Source organism: Boeremia exigua (assembly GCF_020726555.1).
Source record: "Boeremia exigua strain MPI-SDFR-AT-0100 chromosome Unknown C7974scaffold_3, whole genome shotgun sequence".
NCBI classification, from domain to species: Eukaryota; Fungi; Ascomycota; class Dothideomycetes; order Pleosporales; family Didymellaceae; genus Boeremia; species Boeremia exigua.
Window position 1 is genome coordinate 1,481,885 of NW_025763520.1, and position 21,537 is coordinate 1,503,421.

Below are 21,537 nucleotides of genomic sequence, written 5' to 3' on the forward strand. Positions count from 1 at the left end.
TCCTCCGCTTCTTTGCGACAACACACCTCGACAACCTGACATCGCGGGCACTGTCACTAAGTACAGTTGTTTTGTTACTGCTGGGGAACTCGGTGCAATCATAACACAAATCTTCCTCCCGAAGCAGAAATCCTCCAACGCTCCCGTCACCAACTTCACCGTACCTCCGCACCACCGCACCACCACCACCAACAAAACCAACACCACCACAATGGCAACCCTCACGCCCCCAAACCCCACCGCCATCATCGTCGCCGACCTCCCCCCACCACCGCCCCGCCCCTCACAACCCCTCACCAACGCCCCCCGCCTCGGCATGCCCTTCGACCGGCGCCTACTCCTCACGACCGCAACCTCCTTCGTATGCGGCTTCACGCTAGGCACCGCGTCCGCGGGCTCGATGGCGGCGCTGCGGTTCCGCGCGGAGAACGCGCACCGCCTGCCCATCTCGCAGCCGGGCTGGTACCTGTACCACAAGAGCAAGAACTACTACAAGACGAAGGAGGGCGTGATCGAGGGGCTGCGCAAGGGGTGCAAGGTGGCTGCGTGGAGCACGGTGTTCTTCGTCGTCGAGGAGAGTCTGGATGTGTTCCGCGGGACGTGGAAGGCCGGGCGCACGGTCGAGCAGATGGAGGGCGTCGATGAGTTGAGTCTCAAGCGGATTGATAGGGGTGTGGCTGGGTCGCGGGACTGTGTCAGCGGCGCGCTGGCGGGCATGGTCACGGGCGGGCTGTGGAGCGCCTGGCATCAGTTTCCGGTCAGCACGGCGGCGCGGACGATCCGGTTGGGGCTGGTGGTCGGGCTGGGGTATGGGCTGGGGCAGGATGCGTTGGTGTGGGCGAAGAGCCGGTATGGGGCGGGCGAGGAGGGGGAGAGCTGGATCTACCGGGGCGCGAAGAACCGGCGGGCGGAGGGCGAGGGCGAGGAGAACGCAGCGTAGGAGGCGTGAGGCTTTGAACGCGAAGACACGCTGCATGCACACTCGACACTCTCCAGCACGGCCGGCCTACTCCAGCGTCTCCGTGCCTCCGTGGAAACGCTCCAGCCTTCCAATAACCCCCGCCACTCCATCCACCCGCACCTCGTCTGCCGCCACAACACTCCCCAACGTCCCCAGCGGTACACCGGCGTGGATACTTCCGCGAAGTAGGTCGTGTCGTTTTGATACCGTGCTACCTAGTCTGAGGTTCGCTTGTACCGCACGCGCCGGGGGGGGGGGGGGGGGGGGGGGGAGAAGGGAGGAAGAGGGATAGGGAGGGATAGGGGGGGTAGGGAGGAGGAGGGATATGAAGGAGGAAAAAGAAACAGCAGGCATCGGACAGGAAACGACAAGACACAGCAAATCCGTAGTTGCACGAGAACCGCTCGCAGCAAGCGACGGGGCGCGACACAGGACATGCAAGGCAGAGCACGCGAGCGATCAAGAGACGCGCAACCAAATCGTGGACAGCAGAGTGTGTATGTGCAAAAGTCATATTCTCATCACCATGCCCAGCCAAAAAAAACCCCCCTAAACACCCGTCGCTCGCCCCTGCGCGCAACAAAACAATGGTATCCTTGTGCCTATCCCTGTGCCTATCCCAATCCCTATCCCGATCCCTATCCCCCCCGCCAGAAGCCCCAGCCCCGCCTACTCATCGCGATAAAACTTCTTGAAAATCAAATGCAGGAACAAATTAACATTAACCCTGACGGCCCCATTGCCACTGCCATCCCTTCCATCGCCAAACAGGTTCATGAACTGGTGATTGTCGAACTGGGCCTGCAGCAGGCCGTCGAGGGGCACCTCTGCAAACGCACCCGGGATCATCATGCTGCCCTGCGAGCCCTGGATCTCGAAGACGCCGGTTTGGTTGGACGAGATGGTGAGCTCGAGGCGGTCCCACTGGGCGTCTGGGTAGCCGTTCCAGGAGACCAGGATACCCTTTTGCGCGAGGTTGCGCGCGGAGTACTTGAAGCTGCCGAAGCGGTACGCGCGGCCCGTGGACTTGAGCTCGCGCATGTGGTTGTACTGGCGCGTGAAGGGGAGGAGGAACTTCTTCTTGCCTTTCTTGGATTGCAGGGTTACCATGGCTTGCTCGATGTAGTCGTTGTAGCTCTTGAGCTGCTGTTCGAGGAAGTGCGCTTTCTCGTCGAGGGCCGCGAGCGTCGTGCGCACGCCTTCCATCTCGCGCGCCCGCTCCATGCGGCGCCTGTGCTTGGTGCGGATGTCGACTGCGATGGCGTTGAGCAGGTCCTGGTAGTTGTTGTGCGGGGAGATGCGGCCGGCGCGCTGGAGTTGGACCATGTTCTCGAGGCAGTACTGCTTCAACGTGGGGTAGTCGAGTTCCAGGACAGAGTTGGACCCCATGTCGGTAGTGTAGGTGGACGCGGCAGACGACCGGACGGCGCTGTGCTTGCGGTTGCGGTCTTTCCTTTGCGCAGCGACCTCTTCGCGGACGAGCGAATCCCATCGGTCTTCGTCCTGAGGTGTGACAGGCTTGCACAAGATTTCTGTGAGATTCGCACCGGTCTGCACTCGGATGATGTACAGTGCGTAGCGCTTGGTCTCCATGAACAGCGACTTGAGGTGGGCGTCGGGGTCTACTTCTGTCAGTCTTGCTCATTGCATGCATAAAAAAATGCTCACCTTCTTGTTCGTGGAATTTGGGGTTGAGGGTGAGGGTGATCTCGGTCGAGCTGACGTGCAGCAGCTCGTTCTCGTTGTTCTTCGCGCTTCCAAGTTCGCGCACGACCTCGCGCAGAGGATCGTCTTGCGAGGGACAAAGGGTTGCGAGGTCATTGATAACAAGGTTGTGGATGGCGAAAACGTCGGCAAGCTTGATGTACAGCGTCGGCTTGGTGCGGGCGAAGAGGTCATTGAACTCGTCGATCTCAAAGTACGCCTCTGCGTCGCGGACATCGATGAGACTGGACCAGATATCTTGCAGGCGGTCGATGGCCTCAGTGACATAGCTGTTGAGTGGCTGCAGGTAGAGGTCCTCGCCACCAAACAACCTCCCTGCCGCTACCTGTCCGAGAACCTTGTTGACGGCATTGAGGTTGCGACCCATAACATTGGACAGTCCGCGATCCACCACACCCCAGTGTTGAGGCTGTGCAAGTGCAGGCTGGATGTACGACCTCCACAACCAACCCCCTGCAACCTGCAGCAGCTGCTCCTGCGGTTCGTAGGTGAACTTCTGGCGCAGCTCCTCAAACATTTGCTGGGCGATGTAGCGAACGCCATACGGCATTCTGTGAAGCACTTCCTCGAGCATGGAGAAATACTGGTCGGCGACATCTCGGAGATCTTGGAGGTTGTGGATGAACGTAGCTCGGGTCTCCTGATCCTTGAGCGCCATGTCTCGTGTCACATTGGGATCGCGTCGACTTCGCTGCCCGGTGCGGAGTTCCTCATTGTTAATTGCAGACTTGTAGATCTGCATCGGGTCGCTCTCGAGATCCAGCTCTTCGTTGTCGATGATGTTGTCGCGGATGACACCTCCAAGGAGCTCCTTCAGGAACTTGCGGTCTCGGGGTGAGCGAACAAAGCTGCCGAACAGTTTGGTCCAGAAGAAGTTGCCACGTGTGAATTCTTGCACTGTCGCACATCCGTCAATCTCCTCTCTGAGAGACCTCGACATAAGCTTCAGAAGCCAGTACTCTTCTCTGCGTTTCTGGGCCAAGCCAAACATGCTCATCGTCAGTTGTTCGATGCGCTTAGTATCCTTCTCCTCAAGACGCTGCTCGCGTACGCGCCTGAATAGACGCGCCAGATACTGCGGCTGTGTCTGCAAAGTGAAGAACAACTCCTGGTACTGCTCGAGCTTTCTACGCGAAGTCTTGTTGAGCGCCTTCAAGTCGAAGGGGTCCTTGGAAGAGATGTCCTTGCTGCTGAGGAGCGTGCCGACGTGGCCTCCAAAGTGCTTCTGGTGCTTGACGACCTCGTCCAGTGTGATCTTGTTCTTGACAAGCAGTGCGATCTTGATGTCGAGCTGGTCGACGTACTGCTCAGCGAGCTCGTTTTGCCGTACATGCTGAACCACAGTCTTGCGCAGACGCTCGAATTCTACGATTTGTTAGTTCTGCCCAGAAAGTAAATGATGAGCCTCTTACCGATCTCTTCATCGAAGTCAATATCGCTGTCATTCAGCAGATGAACAAAGTTCTTCACGGTTGATACCGGTGGGTTCTTCCCGCTCGTCAAGCTCTTATATGCCTCGCCCTGTTGTCGTCCACGGACGAAGCTCTGGATCTTGATGACCTTCTCCATGTTCTGTCGGTAGAACCTCTGCTTCTCAGCATGCTTTATGCGAACCACCATGCCGCGTGCCAGTGCCTGCAGCTCGAAGATGGCCTCGTCGTGCTCTTCGAGCTGGCCAAGCTGCATGCCGATCTCCATGCGAAGCAACATGCCGCGTGCATCTCCCTGAAGCTGGGTGATCTCCGGCTCTTCAGCATTGAGCTGACAAAGTACGTCATAGGTCCGCTGTCTCTGGACAAATCCTCGGCTTGCTGACTGCAGGTCGACGAACGCGGGGGTTTGTGCCTGGAGTGCCTTGAGGTCAGAAAAGTGCTTTTGCCGAGAAAGAAAACCACGAATGTAAGCCTGCAACGAAAGTACAGTGGCCTCTTGGTCACTCAGCTGCGCAAGTGTGTCCGCAGTCTCGGATCGTATGCGGGCACCTCTTGCAATTGCTTGTAGGTCTGTGATTTGTGGCTCTTCCGCGTATAACGCACTCATTGTCAACCCAAAGACAATCCTCGAGGCGTTTCCCCGAATCTTGGCTTGAATGTCAATGACTTGCGGTTCCTCGGCGTAGAGCGCGCTCATCATCTGCCCAAAGGCAACCCTGAAGTCATTGCCCCGGATTTTGGACTGAAGATCTGTAATCTGCGGCTCTTCCGCGTACAGTGCACTCATAATTTGTCCGAAAGAGATTCGAGCAGCATCGCCGCGAATCTTGGACTGAACAGCAGACCAATCGACTGACGTGCTTACCAGTTGGTCTTGCATCTCTGCATTCTGTTTCCTAGCAAGAATACCTCGGGCAGCTGCCTGAAGCAGTGTGACCACGTTCTCGTGTTGGCGCAGACTCTCCTGATCGGTCCGTAACTCTTGTCGTAGGAGGACCGCTCGAGAGACGGCCTGCAGGTCTGCGATCTGCACCTCGTTGGATTGTAGCTCAGCCCATTCACGGTCAACCTTGTATCGGAGCAGGGCACCACGGACCATAGCCTGGATATGCACAGTCGCTGGCTCGGTGTCCCGTGTCTCGGCATAACGGTCGCCCACGCGCAGTCGTTCCAGAGCTCCTCGAATGGCTGCCTGGAATTCTCGTATCCCGTGCTCGTGTTGCTGTATCTTCGATCTGGTGTACTGGACCTGGGCCCTGGCTTTGCGTCCGCGGAACAGGTTCTGCACCTTGAGCACCTGCGCTGTGTTGTCTCGCCAGAAGTCCTTCTCGCCTCGCTGTCGCGTCCGTACGAGGTAGCCTCTGGCTGCGCTCTGGAGAGTGATAGAAAAGCGGCGCATGTCCAATCGATAATTGGAGATTTGTCTTGCCCAATCTCCACGAATGCGAGATTGTAGATCTGCGACCAGATGCTCGTGATCCCAGAGTTCCTGCATCATGTCGCCCAGGCGCATACGCACCAGAGCTCCTCTTATTTGTGCCTGCAAGTCCAGGATCATGGCTTGGTTTTCCGCCAGTTCGCGGTCTATTCGATCGTCTTCTGATTCGACAGGCTCGGGTTCTGGCTCGGGCTCGGAGATGAAGTTCGCTGACATTCCTGAAAAGTTGGGCATGCTGACTCCAGACTTGTCCAAGCCCTTTTGTGTTGCTTCTAGTTCGTGGTCCTCGAATTGCAGTTTACCGACCAAGTTGCCGATGCGGAAGTCGACGATACCTTTTCGGAAAAGCAGCCACGACAGGGCGTGGATGCAATAGATGACCTTGGGGACATTTTTCTTCTCGTAGAGATCGATCAATTCAAACTGGAACAAATCTGGTAGCTCGACCTCGGCCAGGAAGTTGAAGAAATGGGCATAGTTGTTAGAATGCCGGTACTGCAACTTCGGGTCGCGGAAGATGCGCAGCGGATGGCCTTTGACCGACTGCACAATCTCTGCCAATGTCACGCCGTTTCGAAGAGCCTCCTCCAACTCAACAGCGGGCGGCAGCTCCGAGTCGATGATGTCCTCCATCCACTCCTTGGCCTCACCAATGTGACAGAGGTATTCGTACGCCTGCAAGAATTGACGTTGTTGATCCATCCAATTGCTTCGTGCCCATGCCGATTGTGTCTTCTTCGCTCGTTCTTGATCGGTCCGCTGTAGCCTTCGTCTCCCATGCAGACCGACCACTTCTTGTTCGGGGGACTTGATGCTGAAGTCGTCTTCGCTAGCCGAGTCTGCGAATTTGGAGAGTGTGCGCAGGTGGCCTGTCGCCGACTTCTGCAGGCTCTGCAGCACAGGCTTTTCGAGGTGGGTGGAGAAAGGACGTGACGAGTGGTCGCGGGCCGGTGCGCGTACAGAATCTGCGCGCGAGACGGCGATGGACAGCGGGCGCGGCTTCGAGACTGGCGAGACTGGCGATGTGGGCGAGCTCGGCCCGTCGAAGGTATGGTGCCGGGAGTGTTCGAAGTGGTGCCGTGAATTATCGAGGGACTGGTGCCGGGAGTGATCAACGGCATGGTGCCGTGAGCTATCGAGGGCTTGATGTCGGGAACTATCAAGCGCTTGGTGCCGGGTGTTATCGACCTGGTGCCGGGTGTTGTCGACGTGGTGCCGGGTGTTGTCGACGTGGTGCCGTGAGTTGTCGAAAACCGGGTGCCGGGTGTTCTCGACGCTTTGCGATCGGGTGTGCGAGAGGGAGCGTGTAGCGCTGCCTGACGAGGTCGCGGGGCGCTTCTCAGGGGACGGCGGGGGCGAGTTCTGCGGCGCCTGAGAGAGTGGCCGCAGTGCCTTGCGCATGCTGGCATAGGTGTTGCTCGCACTTGTGTCTTCCGAGCCGCCGTAGTAGCTCTCTGTCCGCGGCTGTGACAGCGCTGTGGCCTCGCTCATGCCGCGGCGGTGGCCCAGTGGCGGGCCAAAGCCATGGGACGCGCTGCTCGACTGCGTGCTCGAGCGGCTCGGCGCATCGTTCGACCGTGTGGACGAGCCATTGGAGAGGGTCGAGGCCTGGCGCAGCGGCGAGGGCGACGCGGTCGAGTGGAGGCGCGTCCGTGGGGTGTACGAGTTGTAGCTCATGGCGCAGTCACTCGTTGACGCAACATGTGTGGCGCAGATCGAGGGGTATTATGTCCAGTCTTGCTGCAGTCGCAGAGCAAGAGGCCGTAGGGCCGGTATTATACAGTTTACGTCGAGTTACGCTGGAGGCGCCTGCCGTCCAAAACAAAGGCCAAACAGCGAGTCGCAAAGTCCAGCGTCCAGGCGCTCGCACTCGCGCAGCCAAAGAAGGTAATGTGGAATGTGGGGACTGGAGGAGTAGATGTCACGGCGGAGTCGAAGACGAATTGGAGGTGCTGCGGCCCAAGCGTAGCGTGTTTACCCTGCTGTGTTGTTCTCCGTTGCCAGGCCGAGCCGGAGCCAACGAAAATCCCGGCCCGCCCGTCGCACCAGCACCAACCTTGGAAGCACTCAACAGTGCCGCCGTGTTATGGTGGCCATCATCTGACTGCATCATGTTTGCAGCGGTGTGGCTGTTGATAGCCACGCCTGCCGATCTCTGCCAGTCCCTCATCGTCTGCTTGCATCGTATGCTTGAATGCATCTTTCAGAAGTTCACGGATAGCAGACCACGAAGACGTCTGCTGGTTGACAGGCTGTGACCCAGACCAAATGACTGCCGGGCACCCTCGAGTCCTGGTCGGACGCGTCGGCGAAGACACGGTAGGGCGGTACGTCACATGACGCATTCTGCCATGTGAGGGGAAGTCGCGACCCGATGCGGCTAGCGTCCTCGCGCCTTCACAAAAACTTTCGACTCGCCGCAAGCCTCTTGCTCTTGGGAAAAGTTCACTTTTTCCCGGCCAAAGTCGTAAATCCGCGTACTGAGGTCTATTTCTTCACGTCACCTCTCCAGCACTTCTCTGTTTCTCGAGAAGTCTTTTTGCTGTCACCATGACCATCCAGAACGGCGACGCCATGATTGACACCACCACCGATGCCTTGGACTTCACCAAGGCGCTGGAGGTGCTCAAGAACGAGTACCAGGAGCGTGACGGCATTGACGTCAAGACACTCATCGATTCCAAGAAGAACGGTGGCCTGACCTACAATGACTTCCTCATGCTCCCTGGCTACATCGGTGCGTAATCCTCGCAGCCGCGCGGTCCAATGCCCGCCACTTTTGTTCGAGTGTGCACAAGGGATTCGCCTGGCGCGTGCGATGTCTCGCATTCTAACACAGCTTCTAGGCTTCCCTGCCGCCGAAGTCACCCTCGATACCCCGATCACAAAGCGCATCTCCCTCAAGACGCCCTTCGTCTCATCGCCCATGGACACAGTCACCGAGCACAACATGGCTATCCACATTGCTCTGCTTGGAGGTCTTGGTGTGATTCACCACAATTGCTCTCAGGACGACCAGGCCGAGATGGTCCGCAAGGTCAAGCGCTTCGAGAACGGCTTCATCCTGGACCCCATCGTCATCTCCCCCAAGACCACCGTCGCTGAGGCGAAGGCTCTGAAGGAGAAGTGGGGTTTCGGTGGTTTCCCGGTCACTGGTAAGCAGGTTCCCATACTTCTGCACAATCCTTTCTATGATGCTTCAACTTCATTTATAACTTTCGTTCATCCGCAACGGTTCCGCCGTGCTGTGGAGACCATGATTACTTTCTGATCGTGTATACCTACGCTTCCCATTGTACATTTTGGCAGCGTGCAAGTCGCTAACATACTTGCAGAGGACGGCAAGCTTCGATCCAAGCTTATCGGGATCATCACTCCTCGTGACATCCAGTTCCACGACAACGTCAGCGACCCCGTCACCGCTGTCATGTCCACCGACCTTGTGACTGCTCCCCACGGCGTTGACCTTAAGGAGGCCAACAGCATCCTGAACCAGTCGAAGAAGGGCAAGCTTCCTATCGTTGACAAGGACTTCAACCTGATTGCGCTCCTGTCGCGCTCCGATCTGATGAAGAACCTGAACTACCCCCTCGCTTCCAAGCTTCCCCACTCCAAGCAGCTGATCTCTGCCGCCGCTATCGGTACCCGACCGGAGGACAAGATCCGCCTGCAGAAGCTTGTTGATGCTGGTCTTGATATTGTCATTCTCGACTCTAGCCAGGGTAACTCCATGTACCAGGTCGAGATGATCAAGTACATCAAGGAGAAGTACCCCGGTCTTGACGTGATTGGCGGAAACGTCGTCACTCGCGACCAGGCTGCTGCTCTCATTGCTGCTGGTGCTGACGGTCTCCGTATTGGTATGGGCAGCGGAAGCGCTTGCATCACCCAGGAGGTTATGGCTGTTGGCCGTCCCCAGGCTACGTCCGTTTACAACGTCACCCAGTTCGCTAAGCGCTTTGGCGTTCCCTGTATTGCGGACGGTGGTATCCAGAACGTTGGTCACATCGTCAAGGGTCTTGCTATGGGTGCTTCCACCGTGATGATGGGTGGTCTCCTCGCCGGTACCACCGAGTCTCCCGGTGAGTACTTTGTCAGCCGCGACGGTCAGCTCGTCAAGGCCTACCGTGGTATGGGCAGTATTGCTGCCATGGAGGACAAGAAGGCCGGAGCCGGTAACCCCGACTCCAAGGCCAGCAACGCCGGTACCGCCCGCTACTTCTCTGAGGGTGACCGCGTGCTTGTTGCCCAGGGTGTCTCTGGATCCGTCCAGGACCGTGGCTCCATCACCAAGTTCGTGCCCTACCTCATGGCCGGTGTCCAGCACTCGCTCCAGGATGTTGGCATCAAGAGCCTGGCTGAGATGCACGAGGCTGTGGACAGCGGTGCGCTCAGGTTTGAGCTCCGCACAGCCAGCGCCCAGGCCGAGGGTGGCGTTCACGGCCTGCACAGCTTCGACAAGAAGCTCTACTCGTAGACAGATCGAAAGATCACTTGCATTGTAAGGGCGTTGGGTGAATTTCTAGACATGTGATGATTGATGGGCTATTTACGGAGGATTAGATAAGCACAAAAGCAATGATACCACGAACAATGTTCACTACTTCCATCAGACTGTCTTCACGCTGTCATTGAATGTGATACTGTCGAATTGAATGACCGGGGTTCGCGACTCTGTCGCGCGACGTCACTGGTAATCAACCTCGGCTCGTCCCCGCGTTTGCTCTCGCATTCACCGACATGACACGCGCATTGTCAACCGACTGTGTGGCTGAACATGCTGAGGCCGAACACGATTTCGCGATCGCTCCTGGCTAACAGTCTGTCTACAATTGCTCGTTCAGCACGCCTCTCACTCGCGCTTCCGACCACCTCCCTTCGACGCGCCGGCTTGTCAAGATCACAGGATAATTCTGCCGTACAACAGCGCAACATGTCGTCCCCGGCAGACCATGAGCCTTCGAAAAAGCCAATGAAAGAAGTGCCCGTCCCAAGGCCGAGTTCGAGGTGCGACCACAAGCGCATGCCGTCAATCACCTGTTAACAAATGCAGCGTCCTCCTCATCTCGCCCACGAACCAGATCCTGCTGCTCCACCGAGTAAAGAAGGCGTCCAGTTTCGCCGCCGCGCATGTCTTCCCCGGCGGCGCATTGTCCAAGACCCACGACGGCCCCATCCCGGACGTGAACGACGCCGGCCGACACCAAGACGGCCCCGCGTACCGCCTCGCAGCCATCCGCGAGACCTTCGAGGAATGCGGCATCCTCCTCGCGAAGAGCAAAACCACCGGCAAGCTCTTCACCGCCATCAGCGACGCGGACCGCGAACAGGGCCGCCGCGCCGTGCACTCCGGGTCCGTCAGGTTCACCGACCTGCTCGAGCAGTGGGGCGCCGCGCCCGACACCGACGGCCTGCTGCCCTTCACGCGCTGGATCACGCCGCCCAACGTGCCCAAGCGCTTCTCCACGCAGATGTACCTGTACTTCCTCCCGCTGGGCTCGACGAACGCCGCGCCGCCAGGGACCCCGCCGCAGTCCGGCAACGAGGAACCAGACCTCGTGATCCCGAACCCCACGCACGACGGCGGCATCGAGCACACCGCTGCGCGCTTCCTGCCACCCCACAAGTGGCTCGCGCTTGCCCGCCAAAACCGCATTATCCTGTTCCCCCCGCAGTTCTTCCTCACGCACCTGCTCGCGCCGTACCTCAGCCCCGCGGCCACTAACCCCTCGTCCGCGACTCCCTCCCCCGCCTCCCTCGCCGCCGAGCGCGCCGCCCTAATGGCCTTCCTACACAACCCCCGCACCCACGCTGGAACCCCCGAAGTCCCCTTCGCAGAAGCCTGCATCTCGCCGCTCGTCCTCGGGCGGGGGCAGTACGGACAGACCGCCCAGGACGGCGTCGGCGGCGTGGATAAACATACCGCGGTGCTGGTGCTGGATGGGCCGGGGCGCGAGGTCGAGGCCCAGCCGCACGGGCAGGGGCGTAAGGGGGTCAGGGAGTGGGTTGTTACGACGCGGTTTCGGGGGGAGGGGCCAAGGGATGTGGAGGTTAGGAGGCGGGAGGATGTGCTTGGGAAGGGGGCGGGGGTGGGGATGGGGAAGCTGTAGGGTGGGTGTGCGGGTTTTGAACGAGGCGGTGGCGGCGGAGTGGGCGAGGGAGGGGGCGGAGGGGTGGTTGAAGGGGGATTTGCGAGAGGGTGCGGCCGTCTGCTCGCACGTCTCGTCGCAACGAGCGTAGCCATCGATGGCACGGTAGACCGGCCAAAAGCTTGCCGAAGCTCACCACAGCACCAGAATTAAAAAGACAGTATCAAACATCACTTGAATCAAAGACGACGGTCGCCAGACCGCTGCTGTATTCCAGCGTTCTTGCGGCACAGCAGACACGCTCTGCCGCCTGCCATTCTGTTGCGTCATGTCCCGTAGTCGGCCGTCGATATGCATTCTCGATATCAATATTCAGTATTTGTTCTCGATATTCACTCTCGATATTAACTCTCGATATCAACTCTCGATATCCATTCTCGATATCTATTCTCGATATCCATTCTCGCCATCTCCTCTCAGCGTAAACGCCAGCAGCGAATCACTCCACTCTCTTCCTGCCCCTGTCACCCCCCTCCGCTACCGCCCGCCCCAGCTCGTCCCACTAGCATCCACCCCCGTACTCCCCAGATTCGAGCTATACCGCCTAAGCCCCTTGCCCATGCCGATCGGCACCGACGAGCGGCGGTGCTCGAGATCAGCCGGCTCGCCGGCGTCGGAGCGCGGGTCCAGCGATGGCGCGGCGCTGGAGCGGCGCGTGCTGGTGTAGCTTAGTATCGGGGCGGGGGAGCCGAAGGCGGACTCGGGGTCTGGGATGGCGCGGGGGCGGGTGTGGGTGTCGAGGGCGCGTGGTGTGTCGGCGGCGGAGAGAGATGCAGTGAACGGCTCATCAGACTCATTGAACGACTCGTCGGACTCGAAGGACTCGTCGCCCTCGTCCGCCTCGTCCGCCTCGTCGCCGCCGAATCCCGCGCCCTCCACCAGCCACCACGTCGGCACCGCGGCGACCAGCGAGATGCCCGCCAGCGCCCAGAACGGCACGAGCACGTACCCGCGCTTGACGCCCCAGGTGAACAGCCCCCCGCCGATAGCAGGCCCGGACGCGCGGCCGATCGCCGACACGCTGGTGGCGACGCCGTTGATCGTGCCCAGGACGCGCAGGCTGGCGGCGCTGTTGGTGAGCAGGATGGTGGACGTCGGGAACGCAAAGGTGCCGGCGAGCCCGCGCACGACGAGCAGCGCGATCATGGCGGCTTGCTTGGCGGTTGGGTCCGGGATCAGGGTCACGAACGGCGTGAGCAGGAAGATCAGCGGGTACAGCAGGAACGCGGTGCGGAGGCAGGTGAGCACGCCCAGCGAGCGCGCCAGCGGCGGGAAGAGCAGGAATTGGAACAGCGTGGAGGCGACGGCGAAGAAGGTGAAGATGGCGCCGATGCGGCGCGAGTCGATGCCGAAGCCGCCGGCGAATTTGAAGGGGAGGCTGACGGCGGGGTCGTTGGGGTCCTGGGGCGGGTGGTGGAGGAAGACGGGGATGAGCTGGGGGTGTTAGTTGATGTGAATATTGTGCTGGGACTACGTACCTGGTCGTAGGCGATCGAGTAGAGCGCCAGGAGCGTGTACACGACCAAGTTCAGCGTCGTCTGGTACGTCAACACGTCGCGGATCTTGGGCTTCTCCGGCTTCTTCACAGCCACATCAGCACCGCCCAGCCCCGACGCATTCACCACCTTCTGCTGGCCGAGCAGCGGCGCGCGCTCTGACGCATCCAGCTCCCCCTTCCCCCCAAGCCCGCACAACCTCCGCACAAACGCCGTGAGCCTCGCGCCCGTCCGCAGCCCCAGATCGCGGTGCTGCTTCCTGCTCTCCAGCGTCTCCTGCAGAAACAACCAGCCGACCAGGATCCCCACCGCGAAGAACACGGCCGCAACCAGGTTCGGCAGACAATACGGAAACCGCTCCAACAACCTGTCGCCCCGCGGCGCACGAGGGTCAATCCGCAGCGGATTCGACAGCGCGCCGCCCAGCGTCGGGCCGACAATGGCGCCCACCGTATACACCAGCGGCATGACGGAGAAGGCGCGCGGCTGCAGCTCCTTCCAGGGACACAGCTCGGCGACGGTGGTCCTCAGGATGCCCACATTGCCGTTGCCCAGGCCTTGCAGCGCGCGCGCCGTCATGGCCATGGGCAGGCTGGTCGAGAAGCCCCACAGCAGCATGGTGCACATGGTGTTGAACAGGCCGAGCAGGATGACGGGCTTGCGGCCGTACGCGTCCGAGGCAGCGCCCCAGATCAACCCCGTGAAGGCCTGGCAGATGGAGAAGATGGCCGAGGTCAGCCCCGCCCAGCGCGCGATCTCGTTCGACGGCACGCCGAACTGCTCCATGAGCTCTGGGACATAGGGCCACACGGACGTCAGCGCAATGGGCTCGGCGAAGCGGCATATCGCTGGGGAGTCAGCAGTGCACTACACTACGTATACAGGGCGGGCGAGGGCGGTTACATAGGATGACGAGCTGCTTGACGGGCAGCTTGCGTTCGCTCATGGTGCGGGACCGGGACGCATGCCCCTGTGACGAGAACGGGAGGGAGGCGCGGCCATGGCGAGGTGCAGGCTGGCTTTGCTTATGACCGCGGTCGGGACGATGATCTGCCCCGCCGGAGACGGTGAGGCTAGGGGCTAGTCATGCACGCGCGGGAACGCCAATTGCGCGACTTGCGGTAGGCCACGCGACTGCTCCGAACTCCGAGTGCAGTCATCGTGCGGTGTGTTGTAGTGTCGGTGCGCGGCAGCACTGCGGTTCGGAGTGGATGCATGGCGAGCGTGCTGCGCTGGAATGGTCGCCGCCGATGCAGGAACAGGGCGCGACAGGGGTGCGGGTATCGTCATCCTCAACCCAAGTGACGTTTGCGATCGGTGTGTTTATTGTGGCTCTGGTGCTCAAGCTTTGACAAGCTTTTCTGCGCCGGTCGAAGAGGCTGGTCAATACCCACAACTAGATGGTCTCTATTGTTTCCAAGTTCTCTGTTACTCAATTCATCTTAACGTTTTCATGTATCTTACCTGAGTGTATATGTTGTCCACGACCAAGAACTGATGGTTCAACATGCTGACTCCAAGCTCCCAAGGCGTAGTACCGCAGCTGCTTCACGCCTGCTTCTCACGCACGCCCGCGGGGATGACGGGGTTGCTGGGTTCGAGTGAGCATCGAAATGAGCATGAGAACGAGGTGTTCACAGTGAGAGTCGGGATGTCGTGCTCTGTGTCGAGGAGTGGTTGGACCTGGGTGGCAGGGAGTATTTGGTGGGTGGTGGAGGTCTGTGGTTCGAGGCAGTATGTGGCAGTCTACGGCAGACTATAGCAGTGAACAGAAGTGAACAGCAGTCTGTCACGGTCAGTAGTATTCTGGACTCGTCAACGGCATTCTACCGTGTTTAGCAACAGTCCAGTAGTAAGTCATCTACCCCAGCACGTACCCAAGCGACAGCCTACCATACGACTCGCCGCCGTCCGCCCCCACCCAACACCCCAGATCTCGCCCACGCTGCAGAACCCACACGCTGCACTCGCAACGCCGGTCTCACACATCACACGCACAAGCATCGAACAGTAGTTAAGTAACAAGTCAAGTCATTCATTGCACCCCGCAGCAGCCCCTCAATAGAAGCGCGCCACCGCAGAGGCCGACTATGTATGTAAGTTGAGAAAACAAAAAACGCCGGTGTCCCAGGGTATGCCGTATGCCGTGCCGTATCCGTGCCGTAAGCCGTGTCCCATCCCCAGGCCCGCGAAAGCAGGGCCGTTCAAACGCCGAGTATGCAGTTGGGTATCTCCGTCCGATGCCAATCCGGGGGGTCGTGAAGTCGTGTGTGCCTCCCATCCCATTCGTACGATTCGTAGCTGATAGCTGGTGGCCATAGCTGGTGTTGACCATAGCCGACAGAGCCCACGACTAAGCGTGGCCTGGCCGCCCATCAGTTCCGCTCAGTGACCGCGCGCGTCTAAGCCGTGCTACCAGAGCACGGGAATGCCATCCATCCCTCTAAACGCGAAACAAGATCGAGAAACATGATCGAGAAACAGAAAAGGGAAGAGCAGAAAGCCACGCGAAATCTCAGTTGCGCAACATACCGCGGAACTTGGCGCCGTTGCGCTGCTGGATGGTGCGCTTGGCGGCGCCCGAGGGCATCGTGAAGCCGCCCAGCGCAGACGAGGGGCGCGCGCCGGTGGGCGTCGGTGTGCCGGAGGCAGCACCTGAGGCAGCACCTGAGGCGGAGACTGCTGACGAGGCTGCGGAGACGGCGGAAGAGGCCTTGGAAGAGACTGCAGGAGCTGACGCAGACGCAGTGGGTGCGGAAGTGGGAGCTGACGCTGAGCCCGAGCCGGCAGTGACGGTGACATACACGATATCAGTGACGGTGACGACGTCGCCGGAGGCAGACGAAGGCTTGGGGGCGCCGCTGACACGGGTAGTCATGGTAGGGATGTTGGTGATCTGGGTGAGCACGGGGCCAGTGGGCGACGGCGTCGAAGCGGGGGCCTTGGAGGACGAGTTGGCGGGCGCGCCGGTAGCGATAGGGGCACCAGTCGCGGTCGCGGAGCCGGAGAACACGGGGCCGACCTCGCCTGCCAGTGCGTCGGTCATGATGGCGGTGCGGGAGGCGAAGTCAGCAACGGCGCTGGCCATGGCGTCCTGCTGCGGGCCGAGGGCGAACTTGGGCTGGGCTTCGGCGGCGAGCGCGGTGTCGGCGGATGTCACGTCGACGTCCATGCAGGTCGTGTAGTACTGGTCCTTGCCGGTGGGCAGGCCGGGGTCGACGCCGGGCGCCGTGTTCCACTGCCACACCCAGTAGATGGTGTAGGGCTTGCCCTTGGGCGCAGAGTCAGGGACCTGCACGTTAGTCTCGCAGAAGAGCGGGTACGTGCCGGGGCCGTCGGAGACCTGGCCCATGGCGAAGTTGGGGTCGGAGACGCGGCGGTCCTGCGAGGTAGGCGTGGCGTTCACCTCGTAGCAGCGGCCGTCGTCGAAGTCGTTGGTGGCAAGCAGAGCACCGCGCTTGTCGCCGCCGGCGCCGTCCTGCGTCCAGCGCAGGACGTCGACGAGCTTCTCATCTTCTTTGGGCTCGGTGGTGCCGTAAACGAAAACAGTGCCACCCTTTTCTGGCTTTCCCAGGCCGGTCGCGGGATCAACCATGGTGACATGGCCGTTCTCCATGTAACGCATAGCAATGAAGCCACCGGGAACTGCCTGTAAGCGAGGATACTTGTCAGATGACTGCTCTTGCTTCGTCTGTGCAGTGTGGCAGAGCGGGGAGGTCTCATCAATGAAAACCTTTGGCTGTACGGGAAGTAGCCAGTTCATAGAGTCACCGGTGAAGCCCTTATCGGTCTTGGAGACCATGCCTCGCGGGTACCCATACTCGCCAACATAACTGCCCTTGCCATCGACGTTGCGCAGCTGCTCGATCCAGGTATGACCCAGAGCGAGGGGAGCGACGGCAAGCGCCGCGAGTGCTGTGGTCAAAATGCTCGGCATCTTGTTTTTGTTGTGGTGTTTGTTGTGGAGAAAGAAAGTAGTGCGTTTTGGTCCAGCCGAACGCGTTGGTTGGTATGCAAGTGGAAGTCGTGGAGTGCGATCGCAAAGATGCGGGTCTGTCGAATTCTTGCAAGGTTGTCTGATGAAGAAGAAAAGGTGATAGGGAGAAATTATTGGGCGTTGAAGTAGAATTGAATGTGGGCTTGGCGTCGACTTGATGGGCGCACAATACAATTACACGTGACCGTTTCCTCTTCACTCTGAACAGCGACAGCGCTATTGTTCAATAGAACAATGCGAGCGTGCAATATTAAGCCACCAGATACCGATACGCACAGCGTGAACGGGGGGCGAGAAAAGGAGATGAGAGAGACGGGTTACCACGGTGTGAACACAACCCGTTTGCACACGCGGACACAGTCCTTTATTAGGTGAACGAACAGAACGAGACAAACGCTGAGCAACGTTGAACACTGCTCAGGCCTAGAAGGCCAGAGAGGACGAGGACCAATGGAACGATGTACACGCGAGGTGTCGAAACAGGGCGCCACTCCACGCGACTCCGCATTCAAGCAGGTGAGCTAATGTGTGGATGTTGGATCTGCGTTTCAACATCGGACCTCAACCGTAGCCGCCAGCAAGCTCGTCCTGGTCCCGCTGTATTATCGCGGCGTAGCGCGTACAGGTGCATATTCTTCCGTGCTTCTGGTGCAACCAGCTTCGGTAGTTCGTCGCCTTACCGGCCACATGAGGCGGAACACGTCCTGGTGCGAGTCAAAGCGTCACAGAAACGGTGAGCCGTGGATCTACAACACCTCAGCGCGGCAGCTAGGCTCATCTAGATCCCTCGCTGATCGCGGCTGGCATGGTCCCACTGTTGCCCGCGAGCACTGAGAGCCTGCCAACTGCGCTGGCCACGCTGGTTTCCTGGCCCACACCGCCAAAATGAGCGCGCCGCGTCGCGTACCACGGGCCTGGTAAGGCGAACAGGTGCTGCGCCTCGGCGAGGCTAAGCGCACCGAGTGAAGGGACGAGGCTTGCACGACGACAGGTGACGGTGAGTCGTGCGGGCGCGTCGCCAACAAAGAATTTCCCGCAGGTGAATGGTGGTGAGTTGTCGTCACTGCCGACCCGTGCGCTAAGTTTCAAACGCAGCGTCTAGCGCCCTGCATGCAGTTTAGTCCGTCTGTGTCACGATCAGGCTCGCAGCGACGAGAGCTGCCTCAGTCTTGCTCTGACCAAAGGCAAACTCGTGCACACGAGACTGTTCGAGCAGAGACTCGACTCAGGAACGACGTCTTGGTACGGCATGTTGGGCGCTGTCAGGCCAGCTCACAACGAGCGCGCGATGCGGAAGGCAGCCCGATCGCTTCGCGTTTCAGAACACAACGTCCCCCCGGTCTGATTGGGCGTGACGCTCCGCAATCTGATTGGAGCGCATTGCTCTATTCCAAGGTGCATCATTTTACCTGCACGACCAGATAGCCGCTCACCCAATCTCTATATTTGACGATGCTGGGCCCAGACATGTCCAAGCTTGCCAGCTGTACTCCCACGACACCTGCCTGCCACTCGAAAAGGCCTCAGTCTCCACTCGCGCGAGATCTCACGGCCCGCGAGATCTCGGAAAAGTTTCGCTGGCAAGTGTTTTGGTTGCTGTTTCAACCCCGGGGTGGAGCTTTGCGCGCGTTGATAAATCTTGATGCATATAGGTGTTCTCGGCCAGCATACCGACGATTGTTTGCTTTGCCTAGATTGCAAGGAACGGCAGGTGAGGGTCCATGCGTTTGACGAGCGCAATGGTACTACACTTTCTGCGGCACTGCAATGATGTGAATGTCTTGCGCGGTACCTGCATGTTCTCGCTCCACATTCCCACCTGTGACCGTGAGACATCATGTAGAGGCTCGCAAAGCGCGGTGCTGGGTGTGATGGGCGCAAGTATTGCGACGCGTGATGCAAGGTCTTGTGTGATGAAATGTTGTACCTGTGTGCAGAGCAAATGTGCTGGCTTTCCATTGGCAGAGGATGGTACATTGTCACTCTGTACTGCAATCTAGTCGTCCTCGTCCTCATCTTACTCGTTCCCTTCTTCAGCACTGGTGTCGTTGCCACCCTCATCTTGTCCCATACCAACGGTGTTTCTGAGCTCTGACAAATCGTACACCGCATCGGGAAGCCCATCCAGTCCAACGTCCTTCGCCACAGTGATGATTCCAAATTCCTTCATGTAATGACAGTCCCGTCCACTCCTGCCATAGAATCCAACAATGACCTCGTGCGATGCGGGCTCCAAGCGAACGATATTGCCGTCGTTGTCGCGCGTAGCATTCAGCTCCCCGCGCACAGTGCTGTTTGTAAGACGCATCCGAATGCCCTGCAGATTCTGGCTATCATTACCCCTGTTGACCTCGATGCGCCGGATGTTCACGTGAGGGGGTAAGGTGATGGATTCCGAGGCGTGGCCACCAAATTCGTGTTCGCGATCGTATGTGCGCATTGGTCCCCAGTGACTCTTGTGACCGTCTGCGTATTCAACCACGCCACCGTCCCACCAGCTGCCGACGCGAAGGTCGATCGAAGTCGCGCGGTGGAGATTGCCATCTGGCCCACGTTCCTTGAGGAGTTGTGCCCACTCATACATTTGGTCAGGTGAATTTCGCTCGACAAAGTCGCAGTAGACGGAGCGTTTGTAAAGACGAATGGGGCTTCCAGGTATGCGGACGAAGGACTTGACTCTCAACGTCGCCCACACGTCGTCGACGGTCAGCTCCTTACCATTGAAGCCATGTATGTGAAGTTGTAGGGGCTGAGATCTATTAAATCGTTGGTCAAGCTCGTCCTGAGAGTAAATGCGTTCACTGGTGGGCGACTCAATAGAAGGACTAGCCTCCGGTACCCCATTGAATGAGATACGTGCAATGCCAATATCAGATGATATACGCAAGAGTACGTCAAGCTCGCCTCGTTCATTGTCCATGAACTTGGCCTCAGCCACCGGCTCAGCAGCACGCTGTTTATCAGTAAACCTCTTGTCTGTAGGTAAGAGGAAGTGTCGTGAGTGTTGAATTTGCAATGCATCTTTGAGAGACATAGTCGTATGGCTAACCGTCCCTGTGTCTTTAGATGACCCTGCAGTTGTTACATCGGGCATGAACTGTTTTCGCCAGTCTTGCGCCACGATACTTTGACGTTCCTTTTTTTGAGAGCCTTCATCGACGCCCAAGGCAAGGCCAACAGCTGAGAAAAAGGAGGATTGTCCAAATGCGCATAACTCCCAGATCGCGGACCTGTTCTTCGAAGTCTTGGGGCCAAGCATCCGAGCATCAATCAGGCAGCTGGCGATCTCTTCTGTAGATCGAGGCCAGGAGTACGTCAGGTGGCTGCCAAAAGTGCCCAGCGATATCCCAGAAGGGTCATGGCACCCGGTAGTGACATGTCCAAATGTTTGATTCGTACGTTCGTTGTGATGCGTGTCCAAGATCAAGCCTGCCACAACAGGGCAAGACGAAGGGTCGAATTGGCCACCATGTTCAGCAAGTGCATCCATGAACATATTGAACAGCCTCGGGCTGGGGCCTTTGGCAGACAAAATCTGCTGCTTTGTCTGTGAAGACTTTACAACGGTGACCTTGGCCGTCGATCGTATGGTATCCGCAGACTCGCAAGCGCGATTTTCAGTCTGCCGAGTAGTAGCGAAATTTCGACTGACTGTATCAGCAGTCCACTCCTCCTCCAAGCGGAAGGTCCTTCTCCCGAGTCCTTTGGCTCTGAAGTCTTCAGCAGTCACAGCTTGCCACATGTAAGCGGTCATGCGAAACTTCTCGATTGCAGCGGATAGATCGGAATGAGCTGAAGCATACCCGCCAGCTTTCTGAGGTGGGCAATCCATGAAGAGCGGCGAGTCATTGGCTACCATGATCGCCAGGTGGAGGGGTGGGTACTGGAGTAACGGTATGTACTGGAGATTTATCTTCAAAGAGGTCTCTTGCTCGTTCTCTTGGGTATGGAGTATTTGGATTATGTTGGTTCCAGGGGATAGCATTACCAAGGCCTTGAAGTGGCCACTGTGAACCGGCCATGTCTGTTCGGGGAACAATTCAAAGTCGTGTGCATCAGTAGTCTTTACCGAAATAAAGTCTTCCGGCCCCATGGACTGGCAGTCTCCCGTGACTAGAAGACAGCGCTGATGAGTTGGTCAGCATAATCCTGACACACAGAGATGAAAGTGGTACCTGGTGAACGGTTTCTCCATCTTCAACATTCGTCAGGCGCAAGGCGGGCTGTTTTCCCTTCATTGTCGAGGATGATGGCTCGACTTCACTGAAAGAAGGGCTTTTGAGGCGATTGACTACCTGGTTGCGAGCTTACAATGACCTTATAAACTCTCGACATTTC

At 58.7% G+C, this 21,537-nt stretch overlaps 7 protein-coding genes across 7 annotated transcripts; 3 read left to right on the forward strand and 4 right to left on the reverse strand.

The window, feature by feature from the left end:
• Window positions 1–19: 19 nt before the first annotated feature.
• On the forward strand, window positions 20–1,212 carry C7974DRAFT_388109 (uncharacterized protein). Its single transcript, XM_046141252.1, has one exon. It carries the CDS (start codon window positions 212–214, stop codon window positions 938–940), a length of 729 nt encoding a protein of 242 aa, XP_046000278.1. The 5' UTR covers window positions 20–211; the 3' UTR covers window positions 941–1,212.
• Window positions 1,213–1,272: 60 nt separating this feature from the next.
• On the reverse strand, window positions 1,273–7,478 carry C7974DRAFT_421841 (ras GTPase activating protein-like protein). Its single transcript, XM_046144312.1, has 4 exons — window positions 4,985–7,478; window positions 4,099–4,531; window positions 2,630–4,051; window positions 1,273–2,583 (listed from the first exon to the last, which is right to left on the reverse strand). Exons 1-4 carry the CDS (start codon window positions 7,232–7,234, stop codon window positions 1,631–1,633), a joined length of 5,058 nt encoding a protein of 1,685 aa, XP_046000279.1. The 5' UTR covers window positions 7,235–7,478; the 3' UTR covers window positions 1,273–1,630.
• A 522-nt stretch (window positions 7,479–8,000) lies between these two features.
• On the forward strand, window positions 8,001–10,166 carry C7974DRAFT_388111 (IMP dehydrogenase/GMP reductase). Its single transcript, XM_046141253.1, has 3 exons — window positions 8,001–8,294; window positions 8,404–8,712; window positions 8,893–10,166. Exons 1-3 carry the CDS (start codon window positions 8,108–8,110, stop codon window positions 10,032–10,034), a joined length of 1,638 nt encoding a protein of 545 aa, XP_046000280.1. The 5' UTR covers window positions 8,001–8,107; the 3' UTR covers window positions 10,035–10,166.
• Window positions 10,167–10,194: 28 nt separating this feature from the next.
• Window positions 10,195–11,637, forward strand: C7974DRAFT_330404 (uncharacterized protein; the record flags this gene model as incomplete). The annotated part of the gene is made up of 2 exons (XM_046139081.1): window positions 10,195–10,564; window positions 10,611–11,637. Coding segments are annotated over exons 1-2 (1,257 nt in total), but the record flags the coding sequence as incomplete, so codon positions are not given.
• Window positions 11,638–12,183: 546 nt separating this feature from the next.
• On the reverse strand, window positions 12,184–13,988 carry C7974DRAFT_373515 (major facilitator superfamily domain-containing protein; the record flags this gene model as incomplete). Its single annotated transcript, XM_046140105.1, has 2 exons — window positions 12,184–13,140; window positions 13,185–13,988. The coding sequence occupies 2 exons, from the start codon at window positions 13,986–13,988 to the stop codon at window positions 12,184–12,186; spliced, it is 1,761 nt and encodes a 586-aa protein (XP_046000282.1).
• Window positions 13,989–15,253: 1,265 nt separating this feature from the next.
• Window positions 15,254–17,524, reverse strand: C7974DRAFT_388117 (uncharacterized protein). Its single transcript, XM_046141254.1, has one exon. It carries the CDS (start codon window positions 17,137–17,139, stop codon window positions 15,718–15,720), a length of 1,422 nt encoding a protein of 473 aa, XP_046000283.1. The 5' UTR covers window positions 17,140–17,524; the 3' UTR covers window positions 15,254–15,717.
• A 1,692-nt stretch (window positions 17,525–19,216) lies between these two features.
• C7974DRAFT_373517 (putative peptidase family-domain-containing protein) lies at window positions 19,217–21,437 on the reverse strand (the record flags this gene model as incomplete). The annotated part of the gene is made up of 2 exons (XM_046140106.1): window positions 19,217–21,325; window positions 21,375–21,437. The coding sequence occupies 2 exons, from the start codon at window positions 21,435–21,437 to the stop codon at window positions 19,217–19,219; spliced, it is 2,172 nt and encodes a 723-aa protein (XP_046000284.1).
• Window positions 21,438–21,537: the final 100 nt, after the last annotated feature.

What these genes read in the sequence shown, in the direction of transcription:
- C7974DRAFT_388117 (XM_046141254.1), bottom strand. Translation starts at nt 17,139, where the DNA reads ATGCCGAGCATTTTGACCACAGCACTCGCGGCGCTTGCCGTCGCTCCC.
- C7974DRAFT_388109 (XM_046141252.1), top strand. Translation starts at nt 212, where the DNA reads ATGGCAACCCTCACGCCCCCAAACCCCACCGCCATCATCGTCGCCGAC.
- C7974DRAFT_421841 (XM_046144312.1), bottom strand. Translation starts at nt 7,234, where the DNA reads ATGAGCTACAACTCGTACACCCCACGGACGCGCCTCCACTCGACCGCG. An exon ending in TGACTTCGATGAAGAGATCG is followed by an intron (nt 4,052 to 4,098) that starts GTAAGAGGCTCA and finishes AACAAATCGTAG; the next exon opens with AATTCGAGCGTCTGCGCAAG. An exon ending in CAAATTCCACGAACAAGAAG is followed by an intron (nt 2,584 to 2,629) that starts GTGAGCATTTTT and finishes TGACAGAAGTAG; the next exon opens with ACCCCGACGCCCACCTCAAG.
- C7974DRAFT_388111 (XM_046141253.1), top strand. Translation starts at nt 8,108, where the DNA reads ATGACCATCCAGAACGGCGACGCCATGATTGACACCACCACCGATGCC. An exon ending in CATGCTCCCTGGCTACATCG is followed by an intron (nt 8,295 to 8,403) that starts GTGCGTAATCCT and finishes CACAGCTTCTAG; the next exon opens with GCTTCCCTGCCGCCGAAGTC. An exon ending in CGGTGGTTTCCCGGTCACTG is followed by an intron (nt 8,713 to 8,892) that starts GTAAGCAGGTTC and finishes ACATACTTGCAG; the next exon opens with AGGACGGCAAGCTTCGATCC.